Below are 18,753 nucleotides of genomic sequence, written 5' to 3' on the forward strand. Positions count from 1 at the left end.
GATGTGGGATATGAGAGGAGATCCTGGTGTGTTTAAATAATTTGCTGAAAGGTCAAGAAGAGTGTTGGAGCTCTCGTGTGAGAGGAGAGCACCAGTGGAGTTCCATAAACATCTGTACTTGTTAGCATGTTCATAAGCTCACTGGAAGAGGGGTTGAGCAGCAAGGTAATTTTGGTGGTGGTACTAAGTTATTTAAAGTAGAAAAGAAAGACTGACTGGGGAGTTACCGAAGATTGAGTGAATGGGCAATAAAATGGTGAATGAATTAGTGTAGATAAAGTGATGAAGTTCTAAATCCCTTCATATCCAAAAGACTAAATCACAACTGGAGAAGACTGATACGAAGGGGAGAAGGGTCACCAGACATACCTTAGCAACAGCTGAGTTGGCTGGGACTTCTCTACCTGGAAAAGGCTTCTTGGGGAAGTATGGGAGAAGCCTGCTAGATCACATGTGGAGTGGATAGGAATTTACTTTCTCTTCCAATCTGACAACTAGGCCATGGAGCTAATAAAAGACAGGCTGAAAATAATAATAATAATAATAAGCATCTGGTTCATTATGTAGTAAAGTGAGGTGAGTAGTAGATGTGTGGAACTCCTTACCAAGGAGTGTTGTGGATGCAAGATGTCTCATGGTTCTGAGGAGATCACCTGTACTGAAAGTAGTCAGAGACTGAGGAAATACAAAGGAGGACAGTATTGTACGTATTTGTTCACTTTTTACTCTTTCCCAGGCAGCTGTTCATAGTGCTTACTGGGGACAGAATACTGAGCTGCTTAGGCCACTAGCCTGAACCAATGCATCTGTTCATAAATGTCCACATTTTTTTTTTCTCATTTTTCTCAAAAAGGCATTAAGAACTAGGAGTTACTAAGTCTTTGTATTAAAAGAAGCTTGTTCAAGGAAATTATCAGTAGATGTGCTCATGTATGTGAAAAGATCATTTATAGGCCAACAGGAAGTATGTGAAGTGGGGAAAAGTGTGCCTCTTCAAGTCATGTTTGAGGTATGACAAAATTTGTAAGTGCGTGAAGAAGACAGGATTAGATTTTGCAAGTTATTTTGAAGCAATTTCCAGCTGTAGGCAATTAAAGCGTGCAACAAGGGAAATTATAAATACTGCTACACAGTGCAATTTTAAATTAGTTGTAGATACATGTTATTTTTTTAAATAACTTCTTTAATTGCATGCCATTCCAAAAAATAGATTAATACATCATGTAATTTTTGTGAAAATTATTCTCAGATGAACTGTTAATTTAATCTTGTAGATTAACAGTTTGTCATTAAATGCATATTAAAAACACAAAACAGCCTAAAAATTGTGTGTGCTTATAGAGTTATCATTAACATTGTCTATGTAGTTCATATTAGGAGTGACTTGTGCAGTAGCAGTTTGAAGTGAAAGGAAGTGTTGCGTGTAGAAGAGTAGTGACTAGCATATTGTTTGTACGTGTCACATAGTATGACTAAGTGATATGTTCTGTGTTCTCTGTGAATTTAACCAGATATTTAAGAATCTTCTATTCCTATTTTTTGCTTTTTTGTTTCTAGGCTACTTTTTATTTTGTGAAAATGAATAGTTTTTCCACAAAATTTTCATAATGGAGTTTTATTGTCAACTTTATGAATATGAATTTATTGCTATGAATAAATGATGATAAATTTACATTTGAAGATGACTTTGAGAGGAATTTTTTAGAACTTCCTGCTACATTACCCCAGTTAACTGAACTGACTGTTATTTGCCTAGAAGGAGCTATTGTCCTGACTTCAAAAAATGGATTTTTGTTTTATTGATACTGGATGATAACAGAACATGACAAAAGTCATGCTTATTTTCTGCTTTTAAAATCTAGCTGAAAAGATTGAATTTAAATGTAGTTTAGGAAGAAGTAGATTAAATTTTTTTTTTTAATTTTATTATCATTTTCTGAATAACATGTTGAATAATTGATTTCAAGACAGTACAGCCCTTTTTAGCTTGTTGAATATGCATACTGTTTGGATTGATTGATTATATAAGTAGGAAAAATACGGATTCCTCCTGAAGAACCACCTCTCTGTGCTGGTCAATAAATGAAAGTATATCTTGCTTTCATTGTTGTAGGGAAGCACCTGAGCCTTAGCAGTTATAACATGCTCCCTTTGGCTAATAGAGTAGCAACCTTTCTGTGTTCTGAGCCACCTGGCAGAAAATGCACCACCATGTATGCTATATTGCAGTAATCTGTTCTGGAGATAAGAGCATGTGTAATTGGCTAGCTTCGTAATAATCAAATCCAGAGGGCCAATGGGGAAGGTACTTGTAGAGGTACAGTTCAGGATGCCAGAGTAAGTTGGGTTCATGAATTCACAGAATCACAGAATAGTTGAGGTTGGAAGCCTCTGGAGATCATCTAGTTCACCTTCCCTGCTCAGAGCGGGATCAACTAGAGTAGATTACCCAGGACCATGTTCAGCTGAGAATAAAATAAAATGTTTTCTTATGTTCAGATGGAATTTTGTGTTTTTACATTTATGCCCATTGCCTCTTGTCCTATCACTGGGCACCAATGAGAAGAGCCTGGCTCAGTCTTCTTTATACCCTCCCTTCAGATGTTTATATACATAGGTAAGATCACTCCTGAGCCTGCTTTTCTCCAGGCTAAATGGTCCCAGCTCTCTCAGACTCTCCTCTTATGAGAAGTGCTCCAGCCCCTTAATCATCTTCGTGTCCCTTTGCTGGACTTTCTCATAGAATCATAGAATATCTGAAGTTGGAAGGGACTCATAAGAATCATCAAGTCCAACTCCCTATTCCTCACAGGACTACCTAAAACTAAACCATATGACTAAGAGTGTCGTCCAGACACTCCTTGAACTCTGACAGGCTTGATGCCATGACCACTTCTGTGGGGAGCCTGTTCAAGTGACCAACCACCCTCTCAGTGAAGAACCTTTTCCTAACATTGAATTCTCTAGTATGTTCATGTTGCTCTCGTACTGGGGAGCCCAGAACTGGACACAGTGCTCCAGGTGTGTCTCACCAGTTCTGAGTATAGAGGGGAAGGATCACCTCCCTCAACCCACTGGCAACAATCCTTCTAAAGCAGCCCAGGATGCTGTTGGCCTTTTTTGCTGCAAGGGCACATTGCTGGCTCATGGTCAACTTGGTGGCCACCAGGATCACCCAGGCCCTTTTCTGCCAAGCTGCTTTCCAGCTGTTTGGCCCCCAGGATGTATTGGTGCATGCACTTCCTCCCTGGGTGCAGGACTTTTGCACTTCCCCTTGTTGAACTTCATGAGGTTCCTGTCAGCCCATTTCTCCAGCCTGTCAAGGTCCCTCTGGATGGCAGTACGACCCTCTGGTGTATCAGACACTCCTCCCAGTTTTGTATCATCAGCAAACTTGCTTGAGGGTACACTCTCCCCCACCGTCCAGATGATTAGTGAAGATATTGAACAGGATTATTGAACTGATTTCAGATTTGGTTTTCATAGCACACAGTATTTAATGATGTATTTATTTATCAGTTTTGATTGTGTCCAGGAACATTATTGCACGTTTTGCTACTAGAACAATATTACTACTTTTTGAGGGTGCAGTCTCACTCTATCAGCAATATGTTAGAAGCCTTCTAGCCTTGTTCTCTTTGTGACATTTTCTATTGCAGTATTTCCCCCTCCCTTCTGCAACTTGCTTTACTCTTCAAGACAGAAGGTTCAAGTCTGATTCCATTTGCAAACTAAGCTATATGAGTAAATATTACTGCTTTTTCTTCTGGTGTGTATATTTGCAGGAAAGGCTGTTTTAAAGAAGAAAATGTGCTTGCTGTATATAAACAGCTTTCTGTCTTCATTCTCAGGGTTTGCTTCTGCGCCAGTGAAAGGGAGTTGCTGTTCGTATTCTAGCCTGGCGTGGGCTTTCCAGACACGGTGTTCCATTTCTGCCCCCTGGAATGTGACAGTTGAGCAATGCAGACAAAGCAGTTTCTTCAATACGTGTAAGTCTCAAATTGGATTAAAATTATTATCTGTAGTAAACAGAAGAAGGAAAGAAAATTTTGCTTTGGAGAGATACAGTCATGAAAATCTATGTATAATAACTTTTTGTATCTACTCTAGTTACATATCTCCTAAGATTACAGTTGCAACTACAGCTATTGACCGAAGTGCATGCACAAGGTCAGTTTATTATCTTTTAATAGCAAGCAAGGGTTTGATTTATGTCACAGTGAATCCATCTAATGTATGTCATTGGATGGAAGGGGGAAACACCTTCCCATCTGTTTCATAGTCCTTTAGTGAGAACATAAATTGTGTGGTTATTTTCCAAATGATTTTTGAGCCACAGGCAAGACATACTGTTCAAGCTGTGCTGTCCCAAAAATGAAATAACTAAAATGCAATAATGTGTTAAACAAAACCCGTTGATAATGTCCTGCTAATTGTCTGGCCAGCTGCAGTATTTTCCTCCAGTCCTGAAAGGTATTGCACACATGCTTAACATAATTGAGAAATGATGGCTGTTTAAATTCACACTTGGGAGTGTGAACTGAGATAGCTGAGGGGCCATTCCACTTGTTTCATGGTTCATTATCCTATCCCATAGGGGAAGAGAAGGAATAGTAAGAATGTAGTCTCTGGAGGAGATAACTGCAACAGTTTGAGAGTCAAAGTTCTTTGGTTCTTTATAATCCATAGAATATAACAGCTTTGCAAAATTAGCCTTTCAGAACTGGTGGGCTCTTCCTACTCTTCTCAACATCGGAGTAGCATAATATTGTATTTGCTTTCTTTATATTTGCTAAAGAAATGGGGTTTAAGCAGTCATGCTGCTTGACTGTTTGTCTTATCCACTAAACTTTGACCGTTGACTGATTTCAAACAACTGAGGGTAGAGAGGTCTCAAAAGACCTGCAAAAGGTTGCAGTGTGAACAAGAGGCTGTGCCTGGTAAAGGCTTTCTCAGGATGCCAACTCCAGGAAAAATTCATTTAGAACTTTTTCTTAGGCACCCAAGCATTCACAAGATAAGAATATGTAAGAAGCTAAGCACTGTTGTTATTTTGTTTATCTTAAATTTAAAATGTAGCACTGCAAGTGATTGTAATGTGATTACAATTTGTAGGTTAGGTGTTTCCTTAATTATGCTTATGTTCATATTCACAAAGTCTAGATGAGGTCTGTTTTACCAGGAATTTTGCCAGCTGTCCTGTTAGATGACTTAATTAAAAATGTTTGTTAGATGACAATTAAAAATGTTTGTTGTGATGGCATCCCTGTTGTTTGACTTAATACAATTTTAAACAAGTTGTATTTAGGCAAACTACCTAAAACTATTGGCTTCATTAATAAGATGTAACAACTTGGAAGAATTTCAGTGTACCTCCTTTATGTATTCAACAGAGACAGTAGCCATCAAATTTGGAAGACTGAAGGTTTTATATTTCAAAGTACAGTTACTCTAAGAACAGTTTCTCTTACAGAAGTCAAAAATAAAATCTTCAAAATTCAAATGAGGTAGATATTAACAGTATAAATCACTCATATCCTCTAGCAGTGCAGTTGCTTCGGAAGTGGTAACATTAAAAATGCAGATATGACCATTTTATGTGAAACAGTTTTCAAGTGAAATGTCAACCAAATGACAGTCCTTCGGGACTGAGAAAGGTGACTATACTTTTCTGTCTCATTAGTGAAGGTTTACTTCTCTTCCATCATACTTATGATAACTTATGATAAAAATATTAACATGCTCTTTTTAGTAGGGTCATTTGTACCTTCAACTTAACTATTAAACCCAGTTTAACTCATTTAAATAGAAGGAATTGCAATTGTCCTAGGCAGTTCGTGATCCTTACCCAGATAGCTGTCTCCTGCAACTCTAACAAAAAACATACAGAGGGGTTTATTCTTGTCCAATGACATATTTCAGTGAGTTTGTAATGAAGTAATTTAAAATGATCTTGTTATTCCAGGCTTAGCTTCTGTCCCTCCCTCCTTTGCCTTTTCCACCCTCCCCACTATGGGAAGCACTTCAATTTCCATTAACTTAACAATTTCACATGCTTGTTTAGAGATGTGGAAGGCCCTGGGGTTTTTCAGATCATGTTTAAAAAAAAATAACTTCCTCTGAATGTGCCTCAGTGGACATAGTATTTGCAGATAATGTCTTGCTTGTGCCTGTTTCAGTCCAACTTTTGTCTGAGAGGATAGGGCAGGCAGATCTGTTTTCCTTACCTCTCAGTACATTTACGTGCTCTTATGTGTAGGCACACAGACTAGGAAATCCTACCAATCCAGACTTTCTGAACAGATGCTTAAGCATCAGTTGTTGAGAAACATTGATAGAAAGTCCTATATATGTTTGATGGAAGAAGTATGTATCTGTCTGACCTGTAGAAGAGGAGAACGTGAGATATAGACTGTTTAAATTTGATAGCCACAGAACTGAGTCGAAGGCAGCAGAGGCACACAGATGTGTCATGAATACTGAAACAACTTGGCTGTCTCCCAGCCACATGAGTTATCTTCGACCCCAATCATCCAAACCAGCAACCATAATTTTCTCAACATCTGTTGTGTATCCGAGTGTATGTGAGAATAAAGAACTTTTATTTGATACTGGAACTATATAAAAATTATGCTTTCCTACTCACAGTATTAATTCCATTAGCTACCCTTGGGAACAAATTAAAAGAAGTTAATTTCTCTGTTGCTAGGTGATGTTTCCTCTTAGGTTAGAATAACAGAATAAGGAATATGATGGTTTTTCAGAGGTTATAGAACTAGATTGTAACAATCAAGGGAGAATCATTTTGACCAACAATATAAAGTCATACTCAGAGTAACACGTTTTGTCTCTAGAGACTTTGCACACTGGAAGCAATTGTACTCAGTATAAATCTCTGTGTTTATGTTCTGTATTGGAAACATCAATTCCTGAAAGCCTGCTCCTTAATTACATTTTATATTACATTTTTGTAGTCCTTTGTGAGTTTTCTTTGGATTAAATTGTTAATTTTTTCTGCCATTTCTAATTTGAGAATCAGAGTGAAAACATGATTTTTTTTAAAAGAATTTTTCCTCAAGTATGAACACTCCGGATAACTAATTACTGAGTTACCACTTGTCATTGTCAGTAGTAACTTAGGAAAAGTTTTGATGTTTCAGAAAAAGGATGTAAAGAGCTCCAAATATACAACTGCTTGCTTTTTTTTTTTTCCTATTATAAGGGGGATGCCTGTGTGTGCATGTGTGTTGAAGAATAGTTGGTTAATTGTTTTTAGTGAGAAAAAGGGAAGTGAATATTAAATGCCTTACAGTTAATTGTACTTAAGCGGGGGGCCTATTTTATTGGGTTTAAATTTGTTACTGTGCAGTGTAACTTTTGTGAAGGCATTAGGCCTCTGTGGTTTTTTTGTTTTGTTTTGAGGAAATGAACCAGGCCAATGGTGTTTAGTTTGCAAACCTCACTGAAATCTGTTCTCCATATCCCTCTGGTGACACTGAGGCCAGCTTCGTAATACTTGTTATTAAAAAAAATAAGCTGCGAATGAAAGCTTTAATAATCAAAGCAACCTTCAAAAGGTAGTAGCATTTACAACAGCATTATTAGCTAAGTTAAGGTCTTGGTTTTTTAATAAGATGTTATGAAGAAAAAATACAATTTCTCAGATGTTCATCAGGATAATTTACAGCAGTTTGGGTTCTTTGTTTAAGATAAGAAGTTTTTAGTCTGTTAATGACTGGGTTTGTAGCTGGATTTATTCACGATTTGAATTGAGATTAACCTGAAAATCCCATGTCTAAAATTTCCTGCTGACATTGTTAAACTGCCAGTTTTAAAAAACGTGAATTCTAATGCTAAGTGCACTGTGAAAGTGTGCTCAAGGTTTGCAGTTAAGTGGAGTTATTCAATGTGTCTGTGTAGCAGTATGAATGCATCTTTCAGAATAATATTTTCCAGCTCCAGAGATTGTTTTGTACTATCATAATGCAATAGATTTCTTTCTGGTTTTGGGGAAGTTGCCCAAAACTTTCCCATGCTGTCCTATGGGAATAATAGTTAGATTATAAAGACATCTTTTGCTGCCAACAAATTTGCAGACACACCTAAACTAATTCTTTTCTGCAATCCACATAATGAGAACTTTTGCATTTTTTTATGATATTATTAAACTTCTATGAATAAGCAGATAGCCCCTAGAGCTTCAGCCTTGTATTAGCAAAAATGAACAGAAGCCAGAAAGTTTGTTAGTAGATGAGGTTTTTTCCTGTTTCACTATTGTGGAAATCCAGCTAGCAGTGAGAAGTAGAAATGAGCTTAAGTTTTCCGTGGAAACATTTCCTGTATGGACAGTTCTAATTTTTAGTCTGTGAAGTTTATCTAAAACCATCTTATATCTGTCCCATGGTACTACTCTCTTATATGGCCTCAGGTTCCTCTTTATGGTCTTGCAGTAGACCTTGTCTTTCTGAGACATTTTCGATGTCCAGATTCTTGCAGTTCCTCAGTTAGATACACCTGCTATCCAAATTAATTTTGAGTGTCTCAGTAGTGGGCTGTCTAGACTGAATGCTGTATATTCTTCACTACTTCCTAGGTCTGAATAAAAGCCCTGTAGAGCTAACAGATAATATCCTCAGAAGATGACATCATAAGAGGGTTGAGGCAGAGTTGCAAAGAGGAACATGTATTTTGCTAAAGCAGCCCTTTTTTTTTAAGGCATCACTTGGAGGGAGGGGGAGAGTTTTTTATCTTCTCGTTATCTTTCACAGAGCTCAATATTAGATATGTATCATACACTTCCATTTAGAATGTAAGGGGTCTCTTTTGCAGTTGAAGAAAACAATGTTTTGAGTGTGGTCACTTAAGAAACTTGAGAGTAATCCAGCACTATATCTTATTTCTTATAGATCCATGCTTTTCTGCTTGCGGACTGGGATTAGACAGGGAGTGAAGAAACTGTGATGTCACATGATGGCAGACAGCTGCAGTTCAGAGATAAAGGAAGTAGCAAGGGCAGTTCTCATTTGGGATGAACACACTGATTTTGACAAAACTGCTTTAGAATCTTGCATATTATAAGTAATCCATCCAATATTAGTATGCCATTGTTCCATTTTTCTCTCATAAATAGATCAATTTGTATTACCATCTGAACAATATTACCTTTTGAATTGTGGAGGATAGGATTCAACCTATTAAAAGAGTTAAATAGTTTCTATAAGTATCTTTAAACAGGCTGAGTAAGTCTCAGAATTAAAGATTCCACTTTTAAAACTAACAGGAAGGTGCTACATTAGAAACATAGCTTGTCGGGAATAACTGATGGTATGGACTGAGCTGACAGTTTTTGAACAGTATATGAGTTCAATTGAAGATTATGAAGGGTTATAAAATCAGACTCCATCTTTGTTTTGGATGGTTCACTTCTTTTCTTCTGGAATTAGATATTTCATGTAACGGTGAGAGTGCTTCCAGCCACTAGTAAGTATTGTGTCTGAAATTAAATGTTCATATGTGCAATTAAAAGTGACATCTAAATAATTTGCTTCATGTTTGATTCATGTTCAGCCACTGAAATGAGTTGTAGGTTTTGCTCTTAAGACAGCTGCTCTGTGTACATTTTTGCCTAGCACCTTTATCTTAAATGCTTTGTAGCTAAGTATATTGTTATTAGGCATATTTTATAAGACTGTGGAGAGAGAAAGTAAGACATTGTAAGGCCCAGATTTAAAAATACAGTTGAGCTGTATACACTTTCCCTGAACCAAGTGATTTAAATTGCAGTTGATTGCCACATCTTAGATGGCTAGAATACTTCATGTAGCCTGCTCTGTGCCAGCCTCTGTCCTAGGAATCTTTTAAATATTGATGGGGAGAGGGCTGGAAACAAAAAGGGGGGTTTTGGGGGTGATTTTTTGGAATGGAATTTGTGAAAAAACAGAGACACATATATTCTTGCAGAAAATGGGAAACCAAAGTTGAACTTGTAGAATCATAGAATGGTTTGGGTTGGAAGGGACCTTTAAAGGTCATCTAGTCCACCCCCCCACTTCAGGGACATCTTCAACTAGATCAGGTTGCTCAGAGCCCCATCCAACCTGACCTTGAATGTTTCTAGGGGTGGAACATCTACAGATTTTCTGGTCAACCTGTTCCAGTGTTTGACCGCCCTCATCGTAAAAAATTTCTTCCTTATATCTAGTCTAAATCTACCGTCCTTTAGTTTAGAACCATTACCCCTTGTCCTATTGCTACAGGCCTTACTAAAAAGTCTGTCCCCATCTTTCTTATGAGGCCCCTTTAAGTATTGAAAGGCTGCAATAAGGTCTGCCTGGAGCCTTCTCTTCTCCAGGCTAACCAACCCCAACTCTCTCAACCTTTTCTCATAGGAGAGGTGTTCCATCCCTCTGACCATTTCTGGGGCCCTCCTCTGGACCCGTTCCAACAGGTCCATGTCTTTCCTGTGCTGAGGACTCCAGAGCTGGATGCAGTGCTCCAGGTGGGGTCTCACCAGAGCAGAGTAGAGGGGCAGAATCACCTTCCTTGATGTGCTGGCTACGCTTCCTTTTATGCAGCTGTCCTGGTTTAGCTTCAGTCAGCAACTAAGTACCACACAGCCGCTCACTCACCCTCCCTGCCGTGGGATGGGGGATAGAATCGGAAGGGCAAAAGTAAGAAAACTTGTGGGCTGAGATAGGAACAGTTTAACAATTGAAAAAAAAAAAAAGATAAATTGTAACAAAAAGGAGAACAATAAGCGAGAGAGAGAGAGAGAGAGAGAGAGAACAAAATCCAGGAAAAAAACCCAAGTGATGCAGCCACTCACCACCTGCGGACTGATGCCCAGCCTGGCCCTGAGCAGCGATCGCTACCCCCCCGGCCAACTCCCCCAGTGTATATACTGAGCATGATGTCATATGGTATGGAATAGCCCTTTGGCCAGCTTGGGTCAGCTGTCCTGGCTGTGCCCCCTCCCAGCTTCTTGTGCACCTGGCAGAGCATGAGAAGCTGGAAAGTCCTTGACTAGTGTAAGCACTACTTAGCAACAACTGAAACATCAGTGTGTTATCAACACTATCCTCATACTCAATCCAAAACACAGCACTAGGCCAGCTACTAGGAAGAAAATTAACTCTATCCCAGCCAAAACCAGGACAGCATCCACCCCTTATTCTATACCATCTACATCATGCCCAGGTTCTCCGCCTTCCAAATACATTCCAATTAATCACCACCACTTGTCCTGTCTTTTGATATATACACACAGATATAATTCCCTTAGTCTATGGGCCATCCCTCTCAAACGTCCGTTGCGTTCCTTTAGTCCATGACTTTGAGCTCCATCTGTCATAACAGTCTTTCAGGGCAGGAGAGATGGTGCGTGGTGTTGGATTGTTGCTTGCTGAAGCCAGGTCTGGTTCCATCACCACTGCCCTTTGCTCGGTTTCATCAAAGTTCATTCTTCATTAATCTGTGTGATTCTTACTGTAATACCGTTGATATGGCATACAGCAACCATAGAAGTGATGACATACAGTATTATATAGTGATTAACATCATACAATTCAGTTCATTGGCTATTTTCACCCAAAACCAAATCCCCTTGAGGTACTACACATCGGACTTCCCCATCCTTCCGCATCGCCCACCAAGTGCACCCAGGTCCTGGAGCAAAAGCAGTCCCACAAATGGGTTTACCTTTGCCTGAGGCAGGAATAATCCAGACAGTCTTCCCCAGCATATTTTTATGTGCACCAAAGGGACTTTATCCCCTTCTACAGTACATAAAAGTTTTGATTGGGCAGGGCCAGCCTGATTGGCAGATCCCCTAGACTTGACTAACCAGGTGGCTTTTGCTAAAAGTGTATCCCAATGTCTGGATGTCCCAGCACCCATTGCTCTCAGTGCAGTCTTTAACAGTCCATTGCATCGTTCGATTTTCCCCCGGAGGCTAGTGCATGGTAGGGGATGTGGTATACCCACTCACTGCCGTGCTCTTTGGCCCAGGTGTCTATGAGGTTGTTTCGGAAATGAGTCCTGTTGTCTGACTCAATTCTTTCTGGGGTGCCATGTCGCCATCGGACTTGCTTTTCAAGGCCCAGGAGAGCGTTCCAGGCGGTGGCATGGGGCACGGGATATGTTTCCAGCCATCCAGTGGCTGCTTCCACCACTGTAAGCGCATGGCGCTTGCCTTGGCAGGTTTGTGGGAGTGTGATATGATCAATCCGCCAGGCCTGCCCGTATTTATATTTCAGCCATCGTCCTCCATACCTCAGAGGCTTTAACCGCTTGGCTTGCTTGATTGCAGCGCATGTCTCTCATTCATGGATAAGCTGTGCAATAGTGTCCATGGTCAAGTCCAGCCCTCGATCACGAGCCCATCTGTATGTTACATCTCTTCCTTGATGGCCTGAGGTGTCATGGGCCCACTGAGCTATAAATAATTCACCCTTATGTTGCCAGTCCAGATCCACCTGAGCCACTTCAATCTGAGCAGCCTGACGCACCTGCTGGTTGTTTTGATGTTCTTCAGTGGCCCGCCTCTTGGGTACGTGAGCATCTACGTGATGTACTTTTACAACCAGGTTCTCTACCTGGGCAGCAATATCTTGCCACAATGCAGCAGCCCAGATGGGTTTGCCTCTGCGCTGCCAGTTACTCTGCTTCCCTTGCTGCAACCACCCCCATAAGGCATTTGCCACCATCCATGAGTCAGTAGAGAGACAGAGCACTGGCCACTTTTCTCGTTCAGCAATATCTAAAGGCGGCTGGATGCCTTTAACCTCTGCAAACTGACCTGATTCACCTTCTCCTTCAGCAGTTTCTGTGACTTGTCGTATAGGACTCTGTCCTGCATTCAGCTGAGATGATAGAGTTCATTTTCTTTAGAGTGGCTGGTGTGGGGCTATGTTTGGGATTTGTGCTGAAAACAGTGTTGATAATACAGGGACGTTTTAGTTGTTGCTGCACTGGTCAAGGACTTTCCAGCTTCCCATACTCTGCCAGGTGCAGAAGAAGCTGGGAGGGGACACAGCCAGGACAGTTGATCCAAACTGACCAAAGGGCTACTCCATACCATATGACGTCATGCTCAGTCTATAAAGGTGGGGAAGAAGAAGGAAGGGGGGCACACTTGGAGTGATGGCGTTTGTCTTCCCAAGTCACCGTTACGCGTGATGGAGCCCTGCTTTCCTGGAGATGGCTGAACACCTGCCTGCCCACGGGAAGGAGTGAATGAATTCCTTGCTTTGCTTTGCTTGCGTGCACAGCTTTTGCTTTACTTATTGAACTGTCTTAATCTCAACCCACGAGTTTTCTCACTTTCTCACTTTCTGATTCTCTCCCCCATCCCACCGGAGGGGAGTGAGCGAGCGGCTGCGTGGTGCTTAGCTGCTGGCTGGGGCTAAACCACAACAGGCTGCATACAGTAGCCTTCCACCTCCGATGCTTTCCTACAAGATGACAGGATCCATCAGTGAACAGAGTATATTGCTTCTCATTTTCTGGTAGTTTATGATACGATGGGGCCTCTTCAGCATGTGTCACCTCCTCCTCTGGCGATATTCCAAAATCTTTGCCTTCTGGCCAGTCCATGATCACTTCCAAGATTCCTGGCTGACTGGGGTTTCCTATTCGAGCCCATTGTGTGATTAGTGTGACCCGCTTACTCCATGTAGCGTGATGTGTAGAGGGGACCCTCCCTTTGAACATCCAGCCCAGCACCGGCAGTCGGGGTGCCAAGGGGAGTTGTGCTTCAGTACCAACCACTTCTGAAGCAGCTCGAACCCCTTCATAGGCCGCCAATATCTCTCTTTCAGTTGGAGTATAGCAGGCCTCGGATCTTCTGTATCCCCGACTCCAAAACCCTAAGGGTCGACCTCGACTCTCCCCTGGTGCTTTCTGCCGGAGGCTCCAGGTAGGGCCATTCTCCCCGGCTGCCGTGTAGGGCACATTTTCGACATCTTGTCCTGCCTGGATTGGCCCAAGGGCTACTGCATGAACTGTTTACTTTGTTTAATTTGTTCAAAGGCTTGTCCTTGCTCAGGGCCCCATTTGAAATCGTTCTTCTTCCGGGTCACTTGGTAAGAGAGGGCTTACCATCAGACTGTAATTTGGAATAGGCATTCTCCAAAAACCCACAATGCCTAAGAAAGCTTGTGTTTCCTTTTTGCTACTTGGTGGAGACTTGGCTGTTGTTTTGTTGATCACATCCATTGGGATCTGGCAATGCCCATCGGGCCATTTTATTCCAAAGAACTGGATCTCCCGTGCAGGTCCCTTGGCCTTACTTTGTTTTATGGCAAAACCGGCTTTCAGGAGGATTTGGACTATTTTCTTCCCTTTCTCAAAAACTTCTGCTGCTGTATTGCCCCACACGCTGATGTCATCAAGGTATTGCAGGTGTTCTGGAGCCTCACCCTGTTCCAAGTGCCATCTGGGTCACTCCACGGCAAATGGTAGGACTGTTTCCACCCCTGGGGCAGTCGATTCCGAGGGTACTGAACACCAAGTGAAAGCAAACTGTGGCCTGTGCTCCACTGCCAAAGGGATTGAGAAAAATGCCTTAGCGATATCGGTTGTGGCATACCACTTGGCTGCCTTTGACTCCAGTTTGTATTGAAGTTCTAGCATGTCTGGCAGGGCAGCACTCAGCGGTGGCGTGACCTCATTCAGGCCACAGTAGCCACGTTGGGCGCCAAAAAGGACTGTCGTGGTCTAGCCTCAGTTGGCAACCAAGCACCACACAGCTGCACACTCACCCTCCTCACCCGGTGGGATGGGGGAGAGAATCGGAAAGGCAAAAGTAGGAAAACTTGTGGGTTGAGGTAAGAACAGTTTAATAATTGGAAAAAAAAATGGTAATGAAAAGGAAAATAATAAGAGAGAGAGAGAGAGAAACAAAACACAGAAAGAAAAACAAGTGATGCAGCCAATCACCGCTTGCTAAGTGATGCCCAGCCAGTCCCCGAGCAGCTATCGCTGTCCCCTGGCCAACTCCCCCCAGTTTGTGTACTGAGCATGACGACATATGGGTGGAATAGCTCTTTGCCCAGTTTGGATGAACTGTCTTGTCTGTGTCCCCTCCCAGCTTCTTGTACACCTGGCAGAGCATGGGAAGCTGAAAAGTCCTTGACTAGCATAAACATTGCTTAGCAACAAGTAAAACATCAGTGTGTTATCAACTGCACTAGACCAGCTACTAGGAAGAAAATTAACTCTATCCCAGCCAAAACCAGGACAGCAGCCCAGGATACCGTTGGCTTTCTGGGCTGTGGGCGCACATTGCCGGCTTATGTCCAGTTTTTCATGTGCCAGTACTTCCAAGTCCTTCGTCGCAGGGCTGCTCTCAATCTCTTCATCCCTCAACCTGTATTGATACTGGGGATTGCCCGACTGAGGTGCAATATCTTGCACTTAAGTCCTTCAAATCAAGTAGCATTTGGGTCTGCAGATTCTAGACAAGTGTCTTAACTACTAAATTAAGTTAAAGGATCTTATCCTTTGAATGTAAGAAACACCATCACTTCCTTTGCCTTCTCTCTCCTGTCCTGAGCCAGCTACATCTACCTTACTTCGCTCGTAAAGTCTTCAGGCAGCTGCTGGATCGAGCACCCATTACATTGGCAGCTATCACTACTACCATTTTTTTCTTGCCATGCCATACTTGTGCAGTCACATGAGGTAGGCTGTAATTGACCTGAAGTTCAGATTTCTCTTATACAAACTTTAAAATATGAAAATTATCTCATCAGCTAGTGTGTGTAAGATACTACACATTTATCCACCATGCTGGCTGTGGGTAGCTAAATACAAACACTATTTTCAAGTCATTCTAGTATTTTTAAAACAGCTGGCAAATTCATATTAGTGGATAGTCCTGACTCCTTCAAGGAAATTTCTTTTAAATCAAAATAGATTTAGTATTAATATGAATTAAGAATTCTAAGTGTTAGTTTGTATTAAAACCAAAGGTTTCTTTTAATCTGTTTCTAACTTTGGGTCATTTAATGACCTGATTGGTTGTTGTTGACTGATAGAGAAAAAAAATTTATGCTCAGTTATTTGAAATATACTATTTCATAATGTGCTTGCAAAGGAATAAAAAAAAGAGCTACTTTTGTTGCTCTTGTTCTTCCTGTCTCATTGATGGATGTGAGTTTATTAAAAATCTGAAGTCTCTTTAACTTATACTGGTTCTTTTTTTTTTTGTTTCTACTTCATTGTGATTTTTGCCTTTGTAGGCCTAATGTACATGGAAAATAGGCTTTTTACATGTTACTAGCAGTTTTCAGCTTAGATGTTTTTTGTACTGTACTTTTGTCTGTAAGCTGCAACCTGTATATGCAGGTTATATGCCTTATTAGGGAATAGATGCCTTAATAGGGAACCTGGAATTTGGGATTGAAATGCTATTCTAGCATATGTTGCCACTGGAAGCCTTGCTGTGGCAGTCATACCAGTGGTTGCCTGAGTATTAAAGATTTTATTATAGACCTAGGTTTAGGCTACTGTTCTCACCTTGGCTCTGAAATTTTGAGAGTGAAGGCACTTTTTTATTCCTTGCTTCCCTAACATGGAAAGGAAGGAATTTTTTCTACTTACATGACGTTGCTGAGAAAATCTTGTTCTCTTCCCAGTTCTGTTACAGGAATTCTAGGCTAGGTTCTTTGTGCAAGTGGTCTCTTGGCAACCTGATTGTACATGTAAATCAATTTGCTTCTTCAGGTGCATAAATAAGATTTCTTTATAAAATTGATATCTTAGCTTTTGTATCATGAGGTGCTTCTGAGCAAGTTGGAGGTAGCCATGCTTGAGCTAGAGGTTGGAGCCAGTGAAATCCTGTGGTCCCTTCAAACCTGAATTATTTTATGTTTCTAAAGAAGACAGAGACACACTTCTCTGAGGTGTATAGGCAAACAGCAAAGGCCAGTGAACACAAGTTAACTAAAGGAAAATGCTGGTTACACAGTAGAAAAAATTTTTCATCATGAGGGTGGTCTAACACTGGACCAGGGTGAGGGCCCAGAGAGATTGTAGAATTTCTATTACTAGAGATATTCAAAATATGACTGAGCAAGTCTCTGGCCATCCTCACATAATCGTGAAGCTGAATTTAGCTTTGAGGTCGGCTCTGCTTTGAGTGTGGGATTAGATCAAGGACCTCCTGAAGTCCCTTATAATGTAAATTTTTCTGTGAATCTGTGGCTCTAGTGTATTTCACTCCTTGTACAGTATTGAAGATGGGGAGTTGAATTTCACTAAAGTATACAAGGTGACACTAGAGTAGAAGCAATAATATATTTTCATAAATTCAAATTTAGTGACTTAACTTAGATCCAGTGGGGAGGGTGGATTGAATGTTTTGGGAGTCATGTTTTAATTTTGTTTTCTTTATTCTGAGGTCATTCTTCAAATAATTTTAAGCATTTTTTCAGTGCCTTTGTCTTAGCTTGGTCATTATGTTTTATGGTGTCCATATGCTGCTTTGTTTCCTAATAAAACCATATATAATCAGAAATAGTCTGAGTTTTTTGGCTAATTATATAGTCAAAATTGAAGCTTCAGGAAGCTATAGATATACAAGGAGAGAGGAAAACTAATAGAAGATAAACCACATACATGCTTAAGACTGCAAATGATCGTGAATTTTTCAGGCTGACTTTCTGTCTAGTTAAAGCTTAAGATCAGAGCCTCAGAAATGAGATACCTACTATTCTCAAGATTACTGTGCCTAGCAGGAGAAAAAGTGCTTCAGAAGTCCAGATGGAGGGCTTTCCACCATGACAGTGTACAGCTAGAGAACATTGTTCTTGTTTAGGTGCTGCAGCACTGGGGCTGATGCTGTCTGTTAAGTACATCTTCACTATGGTGAGTGATCCTTGTAATGCTTGGCCTATTCTTAATCAGTCTTCAGTGCTTCCAGTTGTGGTGAGGTGATAGAAACGTGTGTGTTTTCTAAGAACTTATGGAATCCATACTGTTTTTTCAGAAACGTCTTTCAAAACTAACAGATACTGAATATGAAAACTATACTTTACAGTAGTGTCGTAGAGGAATAAGTTAAAAATGAACTTCTAGAATATGAGAAAAACCTTGCCTCAGCAGACCAAATGTCTGCCTAACTGAGCATCCTGTCTCCAACAGCAGTTGATGCTATGGGAAGAAAGTAAGAATTGGATGATCGTTGTTTGAATTTATAGCTCTAGGGGGCTTTTTCTTCTATGAATTTGTTTGGCTGCTTTTGAACCCATATAAATGATCTGATGAGTGCATTCTCTTTTCTGTAGATGGGTACGCGTGTTTTTGCAGAGAAGACAAGGTCAAGGAAATGCCCTCTGCACTTGAGTATAGTGAGGTTTGTGAGGCTTCGTTCCTAGAGGAGTTGATTTTTAAGCCTTTGACCTGCCTCCGAGAAAAACTGTCTCCTTGTGGTTATTAAGCAGCTGAGTCTAGACAGTGTAATTTATCGTGCCATTTGTAACAGAATATGTAAACAGCACATTCCCTTTGCAGATGCTCTTTCATGTTTCATGTGTGTGAAGTATTTATTCCAAATCCTGTTTTTGTTTGGAGATGGTGGCAAAACCATTGGTGTCTGGAGAAGGAAAGAGGTTGAAATATCATACCTTTTTAGAATTCATCTGCTAATGAAAGTATGTGTTCCAAGCTGAAACCCAGAAGAGAATGTCAGTGATTGAAAAGACCTTCCTAAGTTCCTTAAGGTAATACAGATGCATAGATGTAATGGCATTA

The 18,753-nt window shown here is 40.7% G+C and overlaps 1 protein-coding gene across 1 annotated transcript in view; it reads left to right on the plus strand.

The window, feature by feature from the left end:
- The window catches only part of MRPS5 (mitochondrial ribosomal protein S5), a 74,544-nt gene that overhangs the window by 7,514 nt on the left and 48,277 nt on the right, over nt 1-18,753 (plus strand). The window contains exon 2 of the mRNA XM_075496762.1: nt 3,852-3,989. Coding sequence (XP_075352877.1) covers nt 3,852-3,989 — 138 coding nt within the window. The remainder of the gene's footprint in view (nt 1-3,851; nt 3,990-18,753) is intronic.

This window comes from Mycteria americana, chromosome 3 (genome assembly GCF_035582795.1).
Source record: "Mycteria americana isolate JAX WOST 10 ecotype Jacksonville Zoo and Gardens chromosome 3, USCA_MyAme_1.0, whole genome shotgun sequence".
Classification (NCBI taxonomy): domain Eukaryota; kingdom Metazoa; phylum Chordata; class Aves; order Ciconiiformes; family Ciconiidae; genus Mycteria; species Mycteria americana.